Raw genomic sequence first — 18,138 nt, forward strand, 5'->3', positions numbered from 1 at the left:
GGGTCAACGGTGACATTTCGATCACTAGTCTCGCGGTCGGGTAAGGGAAACCTTCGGGATGAAGACCCAATGGCGACGTCATGATCATCACCTGCGCGGGTTTCTCTTCCACTTGCCGCTTTCAACAGAGAGCGGCGATCGACAATGACGGCCGATCTACAAAATTTAAAGAAAGCATCGTATCAACATACATCGACATGCCGAAGAGCTGTCATCGGCAAGCGCCGATGAACCGAAGCTAAATCGAGCCACCGAATAGATCGATCACGTGCTTGGCCTTCTTGGCCGAAGGGCGCATCTCCTCGTCGCCAGCAGGCAACGGCAGCGGTAAAGGTTGTCTGCTTTCTCTTACGGACAAGGGGAGACCCCTCCTCCTCGTCAGAATCATCCCCATTAGAGATGTAAACGATCTCCACCGTCTCCTTCTGAACAGGGGGGATGGGGGGTGGAACTGATGTCGGCGCCACCACCGCCGAAGACTTTGTTCTTCGCGTACGGCGCGGCACGTGACTAACGACCCTCGCCTGGGTTTCCACCGCATTCAAGCATCTCAGCTGCTGGTCCATAAGCTCATTCGGCGACGTCCTGCGGTCATGGGTTAGAGCCTTGGGATGCAATTTAGCAACGGTCTTATCTTTGTGCAAACCCCATTCTCCGGAGGATATTCTCGAATGTGTCCCGCCCAAAGCGGTCCGCAAAGGAAACAAAGCGGGAGTTAGGTGGAAGAAATAAATCAAAGTTCGAAGAACAAGAACATTGAGAGCGATGATGGGCCTTGCACCGACCCCACTCACCCCCGCGCTAGGCGGGTATGAGACCGACATAGCAAAGCGACTCATCCCGAAGAATGATCTCGCGTCGGGGGAATCCATTTTCTCGGCACCCCACTCTTATCCGTCTCAAAGAGCCTCATCGCCGCCTTCTCATCCGCGTTAAGATAGACACGGTGGCATCCATCTTGAGCTTCTTGTATGAAACCCACTGTCATGCTCCGCCTTAGTCTCGCACCGCAAATTAACCGGGGTCTTTGGAAGGAGCGAGGGCGGATAGTCATCCAAGCACCTTAACGTACACCCACCGATCCCTCCGGTCCTTGCAGGAGGTAAGTTTGTCACAGAGGCATAACCATGCTCCATTTGCACACTGTACCATCCGACACGGTTAGGTATCGATGGCCGGAGATAATGAAGCGGCGGAATAAATTCACCTTCGGGGCCTCTCCCTTGAAGAGACACACCAAACAAAACCGACTATGGTCCTCATGGCCAACGGGTGTAGTTGGGCAACGGCAACGTTCATGGCTCTAATGATAGCCATAACGTACTCATTTAGCGGAAACCGGAGCCCGTACTCCAAATGCCGCATGTATACACCAGTATGACCCGGTGGAGGACAACAGACCGCCTGACCCTCCCTAGGAATAACGATCTCGTACCCCTCGCCAAAGAAGAAATGGTCCTCGAAAAATCTCTCGCCGGAACAACGGGCAAGCTTATGGGTCCAAGCACAGTCAAGGCGGACCTTACAAGCGTCGTCGTGATCCATAACACACTGCCTCTCCTCATTAGGGCGAGCCTTTTCAGCATCATCACCAAAATCGTCATCAACCTCATCGGAGTCATCCCATTCCTCCAAAACTCGAGGATCAACTTCAGGAGAAGGAGACCTAGGACCCCCCGGTGCAGAAGTGCTAGTCCCGGCGTCAGCAGAAGACATAATAGCAATAATTGTTCAACAAAATAAAGAGAAGAAGTTTGTTTGTTTACCTTGAAGAAAAACACTCGCCGGAATGACAACTGAGAAAATTAGAAGACAAAGAAACCTTCGAAAGTTTAGAGGAAAAATTTTGGAGAATGAAATTGGTGACCAATTTCACGGAGCAACTGCCCTATTTATAGGGAAAAGCCCATGAAGAAGGACCAATCAAGAAATGACCCATGAAGCGTCAACCAATCGGCGTGCGGACACGTGTCGGACATGCAACCACGGGATGTCAATCGTTGCAACGCGGATTAGACGTCAATCAATGCAACAGTGACCAAGCGTCTTCAACACGCCTATTCATATCTCCTTGCCTATTCACCTTCCTCAACGAATTCCCAGGCATCAGTTCTCCGCCGGCCACCATGTCAACCAGGCTATATAGCGCCGGCCGGGGGCAATCAAAAACAACCGGCACTCTCAACCCTGGTCTCGGCCAGCGTCACTTTCTTTTCCACATCGTATGCCCTTTACGCATCCATGTGGAGGGGGGATATGGGACGGCCTAAGGAAGACCAGGCCGAGGCAAAAGAGGCCGCCGCAGAAGAAGCCGATGCAGGAAATTTTTTACAAATTACTTGCGCAGAATATACGCTCAAACGTACATCGGAGCCCATACCACGGCATAGACTACGCTGGGGGCAAATTGATGGGGCATATTCTGCACCGCTGACCAAGTCAACATATTGAGCAAGGTCAAAGATATCCACAGCAAGTCAACGACTCATGCAGCCTAGCCGATGCGACCCATCTACTGTCACTGGTCTCGGCATGGCAACTTGCCAGCCGGGACACATATCCGCGTACTCACATCCAAGACCCCTCGGCGGTGAGTCAACAGGGCCCGCCGGCCTGCCATAGGTCCCTCGGCCGAGGGGTAGATCAGTCTTTCCACCTGCTAGCCACTTGGCCACTTGGCCACTACGTGACAAAAGGTGAAAGCCTATAAATACTCCTCAACCTTCATTGAGGAAAGGATCCAACTAATCCACAACTAAACCTAAATATACTATTCATCTGGTAATATCTTCCTTATCTCTCTACAATACACATTCAGCCAAGTAACAACTTATCTCTTAAGTTTACTGACTTGAGCGTCGGAGTGAGTACGCTTGGCACAAAGCCAAGCCCTCAGTTCGTTCATTGTTGCAGGAGAGACCGAGAGGAACGATTAAGACCAAAGGAGAATCCAACTCAAGACATCATTCAACAAGCGGCTAATTTGGATGCATATCTCAGCTGGCGATGAGGCTCTTTGAGACGGATAAGAGTGGGGTGCCGAGAAAATGGATTCCCCCGACGCAGATCATTCTTCAGGATGAGCCGCTTTGCTATGTCGGTCTCATACCTGCCCTAGCGCGGGGTGAGTGGGGTCGGTGCAAGGCCCATCATCGCTCTCAATGTTCTTGTTCTTCGAACTTTGATTTATTTCTTCCACCTAACTCCTGCTTTGTTTCCTTTGCAGACCGCTTTGGGCCGGACACTCGAGAATATCCTCCGGGAGAACGGGCCGCACAAAGATAAGACCGTTGCTAAATTGCATCCCAAGGCTCTAACCCATGACCGCAGGACGTCGCCGAATGAGCTTATGGACCAGCAGCTGAGATGCTTGAATGCGGTGGAAACCCAGGCGAGGGTCGTTAGTCACGTGCCGCGCCGTACGCGAAGAACAAAGTCTTCGGCGGTGGTGGCGCCGACATCGATTCCACCCCCATCCCCCCGTTCGAAGGAGACGGTGGAGATCGTTTGCATCTCTAATGGGGGATGATTCGACGGAGGAGGAGGGGTCTCCCCTTGTCCGTAAGAGAAAGCAGACAACCTTTACCGCTGCCGTTGCTTCTGCTGCTGACGAGGAGATGCGCCCTTCGGCCAAGAAGGCCAAGCACGGTACTGATCTATTCTGGTCGGTTCATATTGGACGAGTCAATTCAAGTTATGGGTTAAGTTCGGGTTTTCAATTCAGGATCCTCGGGTTAATTGTCAGGTCGATTACACAAGTTATTAAATCGAGTCAATTTATCAGGTCGAATTACACCGCAGTAAAAAAAATGAAAAAAATGAGGGTGAATTTAATAGGCAAGTTGCAACCTACACTATATAATTGATCAATTAAACCAAAAAAATGACCCTAGGACTCCAGGAGTGGAATAGTGTCCAAGCCACCATATTAAAAGTTGCCTCTTTCATTATCATACAGTCACACAACTCTTTTTATTTCCACACAAATCATTATTTAGTGCCTACTCAGCAAGCAAACAAGACATTACAAAACTTTTGTAAATTGACCACCACTTGAATTATTTGCAACATATAAATAATACAAATAAAAAGGACCAAAAGCCAATTATAATTTAATTTGATATATGCACAGCTGGCAGTCCAACTAATCTACGGCCAAATCTCAGTGCCAGCATAGATGCTGATGTAGATTTATATTTTTTCTGATACTTTGAGCTTCTTGCAACCAATTAATGTTTTTTCCTTCAGTCCGTCTTGCTTAAGACCGTCACTATCCGTCTTAAGTTTAAGACGGATAGTGACGGTCTGAAACAAGAATTTGTGTTTTTCCTTTTTTTTGTCAAGTTTTAGAGCTACCAACCTTTGTGTAGCAAGTAAGTGGGTGTTTCTAATCGGTCCGAATTCTCTCTATTTTCTTGAAAGAAATGGACCTCAATATTTAATAAACTGTCCGGATTAAATCTTGTAACAATCTAATGGTTGTAATTGCTTCATAAAAGTAATGTTTAATGAATTGAGAGAGAAAGTATGTTAAAATATCGATCCATTGGACATGAAATGGAGAGAAAGAAACGGAGAAAGTCCAAATTGGTTTCTAACCCACCTTCTATGACGTATTGTGCTGTGCTTGAGCGTGTCCAAATAATTTTTCTACTTTAGTCTTATTTCCTTATATTTTGAGCGTGCCCAAGTAGACCATGACGTGCTTGGGTTAACATAGTCTCTTCCTCAAACTTCGGCGTAGACACTGCCCACGACCCATGGCGTGTCTTGACGTGCTAAGCCGTGTCAATCTCGTGTTGTGCCAAAATAGGTCATGGGCGGTGCTGAAGCGTGCTAGAGATATGAGGTTAAGTTGTTCCACATCGGAAAATTGAGGAGCTTATGAGAAGTTTATAAGAGATTATACTCGCTACATTAATAACAAGGTCTAGTGCTTTTAGGCTCACGTGAGGACAAAACAGGTCCAAAGGTGGATATCTCATCTTTAAGAAGGGTGTGTTACGGGTTACGACGGTGGTGGGTCGGGTTGTTATACTGTATGCCCATTTTCGTCTTTAGACACGCCCAAGCACGTTACAGCACACCATGGACCGTGCATGGTGTCTAGGCCGCCATTTCCATTTTACCGACACGGCACAAAGCTCACATTCCCATGCATGGGCCGTGCCATATTCGCCTCTACGCACAGTGTATTGTACTGACACGAGACACAACTCATTTCCATATCTACCCAATATCAACAATGAAGTACTAGCACCATATCACATGAATTTTTGTGTTTTCTTTCTTTATCAACTACTATTAATTTTTTTTTGAAGTAACGCTCATTTAAAGCAGTTTTTATTTTGGAACAATCAAAACTTATTACCTTATCTTACTAACATAAGAATAAGACTCTATATCCGACCATCCTTTATCCCGCAATTTACCACACTTATTAAGGCAACTTGAATAATCTCATAATTTTTTTTTTCTATATCTTCTTGTCCACATAACTCATTCATTTATTCAACCCCCAATGATTGGACCCATTCCATATGCACATCCCCCTCTCCAATCATCTCCATTATTAAAACCCAATTTTCACCTCATTTCTCATCCCCCTTTCTCCAATCCCTCTTCTTCCTCCCTCTAAATTCCCTCCTTTTCTTCCTCTCTTCATATTAGCTCTACTACAGCATTCATTCTTAGTAGAGAATTTTATGAAGAAAAGAAAATCAAATTCACCAAACAACAACAATAACAAAAACCCAAATTAATTATCCACAAAAATATAATTTATTTATATTCCCCTGTTTTTTTTACTTAATTCCCCTGTTTTTTTGTCTCTCTCCAATCATTTCATCAAAGTCTTCCTTGTCTTCATGATTTCTGAGAGATTCCCAGTATAGTTGGGGGATTAAATAACACAGAATTTTTATTTTTCAATAATAATAATAAATTTATATATTTTTAATAATTATGCCTTTGAAGTTTGAATTTTTCTTATGTGAAGAGAAAGTTGAAGGAGAGTGGGAGAAAGAAAGATAATATTTATAAAAATTCGATCATTAAGGGATTAATCTTTTTGCTTCTGAAGGTATAAATCCTCTTTCCCATGTTATAGTTTTCGTCTTTTTGATTGTATACGTTTTTCAAAATATGTTTCATTGGTTACGTCTTTAGGGGCGATAGCTTGATTATTTATTCTTAGCTTATTTCTTGCTATAAACCATGATTGAGCGAATCATATTTCTTCCTTGGTTAAGTTGTTTGACTTTTTTCTTTAGTGACGGAGTTGAGATTTACAGTGTTAGTTACAAAAATATGTCAAAAAATTGTCCCCTGTTTCATTGCTTAGGTCTTAGGGCCTACAGTCCCGTTACAATTAGTTTTCACGATAAATGAGACTGTTATATGTATACAATAGCGATATTTAATATTAACACGATGAATTGATCAAATTTTGCAGGAAATTACGAGAACAAAAAATGTCAACAACAATAATGAGTGAACAAATGATAGTATCAACACAAGAATCATCACAAACAACAACAATTCAAGCTGAACTTGAGATCCAATTCATAAAATGTGAATGTTGTGGATTAACAGAAGAATGTACACCTACATACATCGAAAAAATCCGGGAACGATACATGGGTAAATGGATATGTGGACTATGTTCCGAGGCTGTTAAAGACGAGGTTGTTCGTTCTGAGAGGCTAATTACCACTGAAGAGGCTCTTAATCGTCATGTTAACGTGTGTAGGAAGTTTCGGTCCTCATGTCCGCCAGCTGGCGGTGATCCGACCGCTCATTTGATTACCGCCATGCGGTCAATTCTTCGTCGTAGCTTGGATGGTTCTAGGGGCGGTCTAAGGTCCGCCCCTGCTAGCCCAACCCGTGATGCTAAGGAACGGCCTAAACTCGTTAGGTCTGGGAGTTGCATCCCAGACCTCTGAGTAATAATAAGTTTATTGTGAAATCGTCTTTAAGACCAGACGACGTGACATTATTGTTGTGAATTGAATGATGTTGGGACATTTTTGGGGTTAATTGTACAAAGATGAGTTGCTAATGAAGGAAATTAAATATTAAAAAAATGATTTAAGAAAAAAGAGAGGAATTAAAAAGGATGAAGGGTAATTAGTGAGTGATTTGTGCTAATTAATTATCTAATTAAAAAAAAGACATAGAAGAAGTGAAGAGTTTAAGTGCTCTAGAGAGAACAATTGTATTGGATGAGCTTTTCTAATGCTAGGAATTAATAGCATCCTAATTCCTACAGGCTACACCCCCTCCCCCTTAAATGTAATATTGGATCAATAAAATTTTGTGTATGTAGATAACAAAATAAATGTTACATATGGTTACAATGAAATTATTTGCTCTTGCATTTTTGTATCTTAAATCAAATAATGCGTTTTGTCCTTTATATATTGTCATAACGATTTATTGTAGAAGTCTCGTGGCACAATGTGATCCGCTTACATGGCTCTTCACATAGGCAAGTATTTTTCTTATTTTTCGGAACAATAAAGAGAACGGCGACTACCACAAGTATACTAGTCTTGATCTTATAGTGTACGCTCAACTCAATTGTTAAGTCTCAAACCGGTGTCAAACCATGTGTTGTTTGTCTTCATGGGCAGTGGCGGACCCAGGCAGGGCTAGCAGGGGTAGCCACCCTTGCTGAACAAAGAAAAAAATTGGAACTTTTAGTTGAAATTTCCAATTTTTTTTTCCTAACTTACACGATTACATTAATAGCTTGCCTCCTGATGTTAAATCCTGGCTCCGTCACCACTGGGAGATGGTGGTCGACTTGACGCCTCCTCGAAACTGAGTCCATTAATAATAGTACTATGCAAAAATACACTGTATGTCTGCATCAAAGGGGAAATGGGGTACTAATAAATGGTGGATGAAGATGCTTGGTGAACTGGTGATTAAGACATCAATCATTGTTCTTTATGAAATTCAGTAAAAGAGAGAGAATTTTATAGGGCAATATTTACTATACTTAGTACATAGATATAGGACAAATAATTTAGACATGTAGTGGCCTATATGCTCTTCTAAAACTAGTTATATACTACGGAGTACCAAATTAAGTGCGTTTTTGATTTAGAAGCATCTACTTCTTCTGACGTTGCCACTATAATTTTTTACATTTGGTATGTTAACATAATTAATTTGGTGTCTAAGATTGTTGTACAAATTAACATGTGATGACCTAACTAATGCATGAATGTGTCATGTTATGCACGTTTTGTAACCTTGTGGTGGACAATTAGTGGCGGTTTTAGAGGAGGCTAGTATGAGTAGTCGTCATCCCCTCACTACAGGAAACGCGTCAATTAACGTCTGGAAAATATCGACTGAAGAAAATTTTTGTCGGTAAAGTGATTTACTAACTGAAATTGGTCGGTGTTACTGTGTAAGTAACTCGGTCAGTAAATTGCCAATTGACTGTAGCTCGGTCGATAAACAAGCCATATCAGAGTTTTGAGATTTTTAATTTAAATTCTCGTTTTTTTTTTTTTTTTTTGAAACCCACAGGGGTACATTCATTAACTCGAAACAAGTAAACGATCAACAATCTCAGGAAGTTTTTTTTAGTTTACCTTATTTCATTAATAATTCGCCTTTTTTTGAAATCCTGGTTCAACCATTGTGGGTGAACTACATAAGTAGAATTACTTAGTCGTATCGTTAGTTTTGGATTTTGAAAATGAAGTTTTTTTTTTTGGGTGACAATGAAAATGAAGTTTTGATCCAAAATAAGAGTGAGTAGTCGAGTATTGACTTAGTTAATGCGTGAACTCGTAGTTGGTACCTTTGTTAGGTCTTTCTTCTTACTTCTTAGTATTTCGTTGATCAAACAACATGCTCCCTCTTATTTGATACTCTGTAGATTCTTTTAAGTTTTGTTAGAATACTCCTTATAAAAGAAAGAAAAAACGTAAACAATATGCTGAATGAGAGGGAGTACATGACACAGTGAAATTGATGAATGATTACCCAAGAATAATGAGTTCAAAACTTGCACGGTTTAGCAAGAGCATAGGATGACTTAATTGTTTGTGTTCTTCCAAGTTCTAACTTCTAACTAATGCTTGCACCTTCCATTATGTATGTGACTTGCACGATTTCATTGCGTGGCTTAGACTTGTTTGTTCAATTACGGATTTACGGGTTTTGGAACGGTGAAACTCAACGTTATATTCCAAATTTGATATGCACTTAATAAATCCTCGGATAAATGTGATATTATACATTCCACAAATCAAATTAGTCGTTTTTTTTATCAGGATGACATACTAGGAAAATCGAAACCCAGAAAATTAATCTTAGGCCCAATTGTTCGTACTTCACGGGTTATTTATCCATGTTATAACTATTTGAGCCTAACCTACAACGTCAAAATTACTCTAAGATGAAAATTGGGTCGAGAATTGTATTTTGAATGACCGCTTCACAATAGAAAAAAAACACAACCTCTTTAGTGATCCATTATAAGCTTAACCTATCGAGCAAAGTACGTGATTGTTACTCTGTAACTAGTAGAATAATGTAAGCGACTTTTTTTCCCTTGGAAATTTGAAGAAGTAGTTGTTCAATTCCATTTCTTGACTTTTCAAATAAATATGATCATGATAAATTATAAAATCATAATTATTGGATTTGAAACTGTTGAAACAGTGTGATATCTTGGTGAAATTGATAGACATGGACATATGGTATCTTTTACTTTTATAGCGGTGCCGGAGATATAAAAATAAAGTCTTGTATTGAATATTGGGAACGCTATTTCAAACACAAGGGGATTATTAACGCGACGTCGCAATGTATGATGAAGGTTATAGACTTATTGAGTTACAGGTACCATCAATGAACATTAATAATACCGTCATTTGCCTAAATATCGATAAGCAAATGACACGACTTAAAAAGGTTTAGACAAGGTAACCCCGAGTTTTAGAATCCACATTGATAATGCTAAATAAGTAATCAAAGAGTTATATTACACACAAATAAAAAGGAATATGCAGGTAGTGGGATTTGAATCACAAGGCGCTAGGATGGAAACCAAAGCCTTTACCATTGAACCACAATGTCTATTATACACTTAATGAGATAACATTTACTTATCACCTATTCAGCAATATTTGGGGTAGCAAAAATCCGTCTTCTAAACCAATTTTTTAAAGTTTGGGGTAGCGACCGCCACCCTTTGCTACTAGGTGGCTTCGCCCCTGATTACACAGTAATTATCAATCTCAAACTCGTTTTTTTTTTTTTTTTTTCTTTCTTTCATATTTTCTAACTATGTAACCCCGTTTTTCTATTGATAAACATCAATTTGGAAAAATAAGTACTACTTTGATATGACTTCATGTTACGAACTACATAAGTTATCCATTGGCAATGTAAACATATACTCTCTCCGTCGCGGTCAATTGTTGTCCTTTGGTTTTGGCACAAAGACCAAGGAAAGAGGAGAAGACCAATAACTAAATGACAAGTAGAACAAATTGAATGAGAATGATTAAAATACTCATCAAGTTCATTCTTAAAATAGAAAGGACAACAAATGACTGAGACATTAAAAATGGAAAAGGAAAACAAATGACCAGGACAGAGGGAGTACATAGTACAAAGTACTTGTCGAGCAATGCTATGGACAATCTTTTTAGAGTCTTGTCCGATCTTTTTCCCATCATATACCAGTAAAATAATATTCTAGCCGCTTGCATTTGTTATCTATATAAACAAAAACGTAATGTACTCGGATCAAATTTGCTTGTCAAGTAGTCATATGAGAAGATTGGAGAGACGACTTGAGAATGAAGGTACTTATTATTAAAAGCTTTTTATAGATGATGCTTTGGAGATGGATAATGAGGAAAGTAGAAGTGAAGAAGTCATAAAGAAACTGGAGCTTTAATGCAATCCAAATGATTAGAAATTGTAAGAGATAAGATGGAATTTTGGAATTATTGGACACGTGAGTAAGCATGAATAAGTTAGTCATAAACGAAAGCCAACTCCTCCATTCCTTTTCTTTCAAATCTTGTGATGCCTGAACTTTCCACACTTACAAGTTACAAATTGGCATGGGAGTTTTACCATTTCTTGCTTCAAAGCCCCATCATCAATCATCAAGTCTCTCAATAAATGATACTCCCTCATATCCACTCTTTTCTTCCCTATTTCCTAAAACGGATTATTCAGGTTTTCTTCCCCTTTCCTTTTTGAGAAAGTTTTTAATAATATTATACTCTTACCTCTTTCCACTCATCGAACCCCATTATATACTTTATTAATATTTAATTCTAATTATTCTTACCTCTCTCCAATAACCAAACCCCACTCATCTCCTTTATTAATATTTATTAATCATAATTATTCATACCTCTTTCCAATTACCAAACCCCACTCATATATTTATCAATATTATACTCCCCACCCTTAATATCCGTGCCCACCTCAAAGGAGAAAAAAAGGGTGGATAGGAGGGAGTATTATGGATAAAACGTGATGCTGATGGGATTTGAAGTCAGATTATGATCACTCTTTTTCATAACTTTACCAACTAAACTAGTTGACATCTGCATTATTAATCTTACGTATTAATGAAAGACCAAGAAATATAAGGAATTCGTTGATCTAAATCAATCCACCAGCCCTCGCCGATGTATGACATTGATCATTATACCTAGCTTTAGTTTTATATCTTCATTTCTTTCTTTCCATTAGTTAGCTACAAGGGATAAGAATGGCCTTTTCCGGGTAAGAGATGATTGAGGCCATACTATTTGTACAAGGCATCAGACTATAGGCTCTCCAAGTAATAAATCTATGCTAACCCTCCCTAAAAGCAATATGAGATCTCAACCAGGCAACAAAACACGAGCTGGATCTAAACCAACCGGCCCTGGAGGAACCAGCTGTCGTACCAAGAACAACTTCTTTCTTCACCTGCTAAAAGGGAACTAGCACTCAACAGTCTGGACACCGTTAGGGGGTTTGGGGGAATAACTAAGACAACACAAGGTAACAAGGGGTCAGATGTACGCAGTCTTACTCTTACATTAGTAACCCAAAGAAACTATCTCCGAATGGCAAAAAAATATAAGTTGCATTCAGAACTGTACCGAATTACAATTACTTCACCAAAAAAGAAGCGCAACGTGTTTAGTAAGTCATTTTTATTATTATTATATCATAATCAATGACTAAAGAATAACGAGTATTTGATTCCATTAAAAATGGAAAGACATTGCAAGAAAGAATAATGGTACAAATTTCAAATAGAGTTCAGCAAATCAAAGAGTATAAAACTTCTTCACTGATAAAAAATCACCTTCCCTTGGCATGCTGCCTGCAATCCATGCTTAGATGCATATTCTACACTATTTACAGCATCAAGAATCCGAACTTAGATTGAAGAGACGAAGTGCCGTTGTGTACCTTGGACCCATCTCACAGCAATGGGGCTCCTAACCCGATGACTTCCATCACTCCATTCAACCGACCCAAAACTCGAAGATCCCAGGATTGATTGAAAGGCATTAGTGACACTGGTGAAAGTAATCTCATAAGACACTGTTTGGTGCTCTGCACTGAAGAGAAGTTTCTTTGGAGAAACACTAACATCTACATTTTCTGGTGCATTTACGCTAACTTCATATACAGCATCGACTGTGCTCCCGACATTTTTCACTAATCTGGTGTATTTTACCACCTCTTTCCCGGATTCAAATACAACCGAGAATGACGGATAGTTCAGATTACCAGGGCTAGACAAGTTGTTAGCCCCACAATCTATAGTAGCAGGCTTCTTGAGGAAAATGGCAATCTTTTTCGGGTCATACCCAATGGAACATAAAAATGCTATATAATCCTCAGTATCAATATCATAAACTAGCCCCGGGTCCAAAGCTTTGTTTGGATCAACATGGCCCGACCCAATAACAAATGGGGAGGATTCTTTACCCGTGGCAAGATCAGTGAAATTCTTTCCGGCATTGTCGAGGTAATAGGTTGTCGTCATAAGAGCAGATTTGACAGCTGATGGGGTCCAACTAGGGTAAGCATTCTTAAGCAAAGCGGCCAAACCACTAACATGTGGGCAGGCCATGGAGGTTCCCGATATAATATTAAACTGGACCCTTCGCGGGTCAACTTCTTGGTCGGTGGGAGAAGAAGCTCCTGTCCAACCGGCTAAGATGTTTACCCCTGGTGCAATGACATCGGGTTTGAGTATTTCAGGTGTGAGGTGGTTGGGCCCACGACTGGAAAATGCTGCCACCCTCGGAGATGAGGGCGAGGTGCTTATGACAGTACCAATGAACTTGATTATAGCTGTTGGATTAGGTGCTGAAGAGACGTAGTCTTTGATCTGGTTCCCAGCAATCTGGCCGACCATAGTGGCGGCAACTAAGTGAGAATCAGCTACCAGTTCCTCACCACTTTCGGCTGTGTTGGCTAGAATCATTGCAGCTCCACCAGCATGCTTTACTGCAGTACCCTTTGCTACACGAGCAGTAGATCCTCGCTCACATAGGACCATTTTCCCAGACACTTTTGCTGAGTCAAGTTCACCTGTCATGACACATACACTCGTCAATATAAGAGAAAAAGAAACTCAAGAAACAATCTTCGTCACCCAAAGGCATATCCTCATCTAGAAGTTACAGGTTCTCTATAAAGTAGGCATTCTTAGACTATGCTACTTGCAAAGATCATCTCCGTCATGTTCACTGTCAAACGACATTATATCAGGGGGGAAAAAAAACATTACAGGACTGAGAAAAGGTAGTACCTTCTAAGCACAGTCGACTGCCACAATCACCACCGTAGACCAGCTCCAAGTACTCGCTCTCATTCAAAGGATCCCCAGAATATAATGACACTCCCTTAAACGTCCTCCCATCACCCAACACCACATCAGCCGGAAACTCCCTATCAAGTGTGGAAGCACCAACTGTCAAAATCCAAGGTGCGATATTTGTGACAGTGTACGGGTTAGGACCTGAATTCCCAGCAGAGCAAGAGACCAGGACTCCACTCTGAACAGCATGAAGCGATCCAATAGCAATAGAGTCCTCATAATATTTCGGAGCCAGCCCTGTGGCTCCCACAGATAGTGAAATCACGTCGACCCCATCCTCGATGGCCTGGTCAAAGGCAGCCAGTATGTCTGAATCATAGCATCCACTACTCCAACACACTTTGTAGGCAGCAATGCGAGCCTTGGGCGCCATCCCCTTTGCCTCCCCTCGTGCATATTGGAAAAACCCGGCATCAGGAACCACTGATCCTGCTGCCGTTGAAGCCGTGTGGGTCCCATGACCTTCTGTGTCCCTAGGTGATTTTGACTCTTTGGTCTCATTCATCGGCCCTTTATGCGCTTCATACCTACTCAAGATCAAAACATTATATGAACCTATGATCAAACTAACCACAATCGTCTTAAACCAAACAAAACGTCACATAATCTTCGACAGAAACTCGATCTTCCACTTCGTTAGAATGTGAATTTCAAAGCCCAGCTAACATAGATGAGTAGCATCAACTATGTACACACTAACATTAGTCGGATTGCAGTGGACTCCTAAGTTTCGAAATCAATAAAATTAAATCCATTACTACTCGATGGGAAACACAAATCATATAATAAGACGATCCTTCAATATACTAAAACACAAATTCTCATTATAGACGGGCATTATCCGTCTATAGCTATAGACGGATAGTGACTCTCTCACAAATTAAAGTGGGTAGTGCAAGTGGGGTATCCATTTCCCACCCACTTGCACTATCCACTTTAATTTGTGAGAGGGACACTATCCGTCTATAATGAGACGGACTGATACTAAAAACCTCATTGATAGCTATCCATTAAACCAATAAACGTAACTCAAAACATTACCTAGATTAACTACAATGTGATATTTACAATCAATCTATCGCTATTCAATTTAAAGTTAAAATGCGAAAAACTAGTAATACAATAGAGTAAACTAGGTAAAAAAAAATCAGACATAACCAAAAAAGTTGCAACTTTTCCATTATACGGGCGACCGTCCCAACTAGACCCCATAGTTCCATACCACCAGCAATCATAATCATTATTATAATACACTTGATGATCTCATCTAGTCTACACATGTCAGCTAACTTAGCCGGTAAAGTTATCGGAGGTGATACTAAACTACTAATGACCCGAGTTCAAATCCCGTTAACATCAAATTAAAGAATGGAAAATATTACCCTTTGTAGAAAGCACGAGCACCAATAAGTTTCCGATTACAAGAAGTAACCGGAAAAGACGGGCCCACAACACACTCTCCTTTCCACGTGTCAGGCACGTGATCATACCCATCATCATTAAAACTAGGAATCTCCGGCCAGATTCCGGTATCCAACACACCAACGATGACGTCAGACGCGTATCCGGAGTTGGGCCAGAGACCCGACTCGTCAGCAAGGCCCAAAAAATCCGGGGTGTGTGTGGTGTGGAGTTGATGAACCCGGTCGGGTGAGACGGAGAGGACGGTCGGGTGGCGGGTTAATTCGGCGGCTTGAACCGGAGTGAGCCGGGCAGCAAAACCGGTGGCGGAGTGGGTGTAAGTGTAGAAGAGGTGTGGGGGTGGTGATGAGGGGGAGGAGATAGAGTGGAGGAGATGTGTGTAGGATCGGGTGGAAGGTTGGGTATGGATGATGTAGGTTTGGGTGGTGGATTGGGTTTGAGGAAGGAGGAGGAGGAGGATCGGGAGGAGAAAAAGAGGGGACATTTTGGAGATACGTGGAGGTTTGGTAATTTGTGAGATTCAGATTCCGATATTAATGGAGAGGATGTGGGGATGATTGAATCAATCATTGAGTTTGAGTTTGAGTTTGATTATTGGTTGTTTTAATGTAGATCGAATCAAAGATGTATGTATCCTTGTTTTACCATATTGTTCAATGTTTACGAAGACTAATGTTTCACCATACATGTAACAATCGAGCCATCGGATCGATTTTAGTCGGGTTATTATGGATTTTGCAAGATTCAATTAGATAGGGTTGGTTATATTGTGGTTCGGGTCATTTTTGAGTGGTGTTATCTTCAGTATGTTGCATGAACCAAAGTTGGATGGCGTGATGGTAAAGACTCTAATCTCTTAAACAAGTGGTCAGGGGTTTGATTCCTGACTCTTGCGAATGAAAAAGTCAAACTTGTGAAGGGTCCACCCATTAAATTACCTTCAGTATCGCGAAGGGAATGACGGAAGAGAATACTCATGCTTAGTAGAAATGAAAATTTTCTTCTAAGAAAATCGTGCATAATTAATTCATCACTTGACGCAATTATGACCGGATTATTTTTTTTCGTAATTTATTTTCGCAGTACGTTTTTTACCCATTATAGTATTTTTTGTACCAAACTTTCCATTTGTATACCCTTAACTAAAAACTTCAAACCTAGTTCTCTCCTAATTCTCTCTATAATTAAATCCTAATCTCTCTCAAAAGTACACAAAAATCTTCAATTATAATTGATTATTCGAGTACAACGCATAAATTAATTCATTACTCCATTATCGTTAATTAAAATTCTTCATTACTCCATTGTCGCTAATCCATTACTCCAGGGGTGGCTAGGTGTGACGATCCGTACACTTCGAACCCTTAGTTTTATTTATGCTATTGTAATACCCCGTATTTTTATATAATAAAATTAATTAAGCGGATATTATTTTATATTAATTATTATACATTTATATTACTAGTTATGTCGGGTTAATTGTTAGTCGAGGATTATGTTAAGTTATCGAGCTAAGTTAACTAAGACGGGTTTATAAGGATTCGAAAGGTAAACTAAATAATTAAACATCGGACCCAAAATAATTATGGGAAACCGTTTTAGGGTGGTGTTTCGTGCCCATGAGACAAACAAAGGCATGCTTGACTATTTTAATATAACCTATGCAACCCATACCCCTTTGTTTACGTCAACCCCCACACAACCCATACTCCCTTGCCCCTCTTCTTCCTTTTAAAAACCCGACCACCCTACCCTTCTTGCTGGCGATTATTACTCACCCAACTGTGCAGTGAGAGAGAGAGAAAGAGCGTGGCTGATTGACGGTGCAGCAGGGAAGGTCTAGGGGCTATAGTCGACGTCAATGGGTGGCCCTAGTGGCGGCTATGGCGGCAGGAAAGGTAAGCATTCACCATCTCCTCTGTTTTTCGTATTAGTGTCGGGTTTTTGGGGGTGGTTGTGTGTCTTAGGCAGGCGATGTTGGTGGTTGTTGATGGGGTATAGGAATAGGGTGGTGGGTGACGAGTGTTATGGTGGTGGTTATGGTGGTTATGGGCGGTGGAAATGGCGGCTGTAGGCTTTGTCGACAGAGACAATCAAAACGGGTTTTAGTGCGGGTTTCAGCGGTTTGAGACGGGTAGGTTTTGGGTGGCACCACCGTGGACTAGGGGGAGGTCGAAACGGTGGTGCTATGAGGTCAGTGTGCGTGGGTTGTCGGTGAGCTGACTGGTGGTGTTGGTTTAGTGTATTGTTGACAGCGGTGGTGGACGAAAGGTGGTATAGGAGCTGCTGTGGTGAGGCACGGTGGTGAGCAGGCCATTTGGTGACCCTGGTTCGACTCACGTGGCAATCGACAGTGGTGGGGTTGGTTGCCGGTGGTGGGGTTGGGTGGGTAGCACGGTGGTGGTGGACGCGGTGGTTCGGGCGATGTGTGGTGAGTTTGGGTGAGAGTGAAGAGTGTGTGTAGTCGGGTTTGATTCGTTTTCTTTATTATTTTAATTATCGTGTTTTGTAGTTAAATTAACTTCCGAGTTATTTAAAGACGGGTTTTCATAATTTAATCGTTATATTTAGTGGTGGGCCGTATTCTTAATTAATTAATTCCAGAGCACATTATAATAATTAAAGGCGAGTTAAGACGGGTTGTGAGTTGTTCAATAATTAATTCGGGTTTCTATTAATCGAATAATCCATTTACCTTTTTATTATCATATCGGGTATTTAATAAAATTCCCGTGTCGTTAAATAATTGAGTTAAGTTAATTCCCGAATTATTTAATATAATTGGAGACGGGATTGAGTCGTGATCGTTTGAGTTGTTTAAGGAATTGATTCGG

General features: G+C 41.1%; 2 protein-coding genes across 2 annotated transcripts; one reads left to right on the plus strand and one right to left on the minus strand.

Annotated features, from left to right (window-relative positions):
• The first annotated feature begins 5,992 nt into the window (after positions 1–5,992).
• Positions 5,993–7,417, plus strand: LOC141613601 (uncharacterized). The gene is made up of 2 exons (XM_074432348.1): positions 5,993–6,082; positions 6,455–7,417. Exon 2 carries the CDS (start codon positions 6,474–6,476, stop codon positions 6,942–6,944), a length of 471 nt encoding a protein of 156 aa, XP_074288449.1. The 5' UTR covers positions 5,993–6,082; positions 6,455–6,473; the 3' UTR covers positions 6,945–7,417.
• Positions 7,418–12,111: 4,694 nt separating this feature from the next.
• LOC141613609 (subtilisin-like protease SBT1.4) lies at positions 12,112–16,043 on the minus strand. Its single transcript, XM_074432356.1, has 3 exons — positions 15,265–16,043; positions 13,814–14,409; positions 12,112–13,593 (listed from the first exon to the last, which is right to left on the minus strand). Exons 1-3 carry the CDS (start codon positions 15,786–15,788, stop codon positions 12,428–12,430), a joined length of 2,286 nt encoding a protein of 761 aa, XP_074288457.1. The 5' UTR covers positions 15,789–16,043; the 3' UTR covers positions 12,112–12,427.
• Between the last annotated feature and the right edge of the window lie 2,095 nt (positions 16,044–18,138).

The sequence above is a fragment of the Silene latifolia genome, chromosome 1 (genome assembly GCF_048544455.1).
Source record: "Silene latifolia isolate original U9 population chromosome 1, ASM4854445v1, whole genome shotgun sequence".
In the NCBI taxonomy this organism is placed as follows: Eukaryota; Viridiplantae; Streptophyta; class Magnoliopsida; order Caryophyllales; family Caryophyllaceae; genus Silene; species Silene latifolia.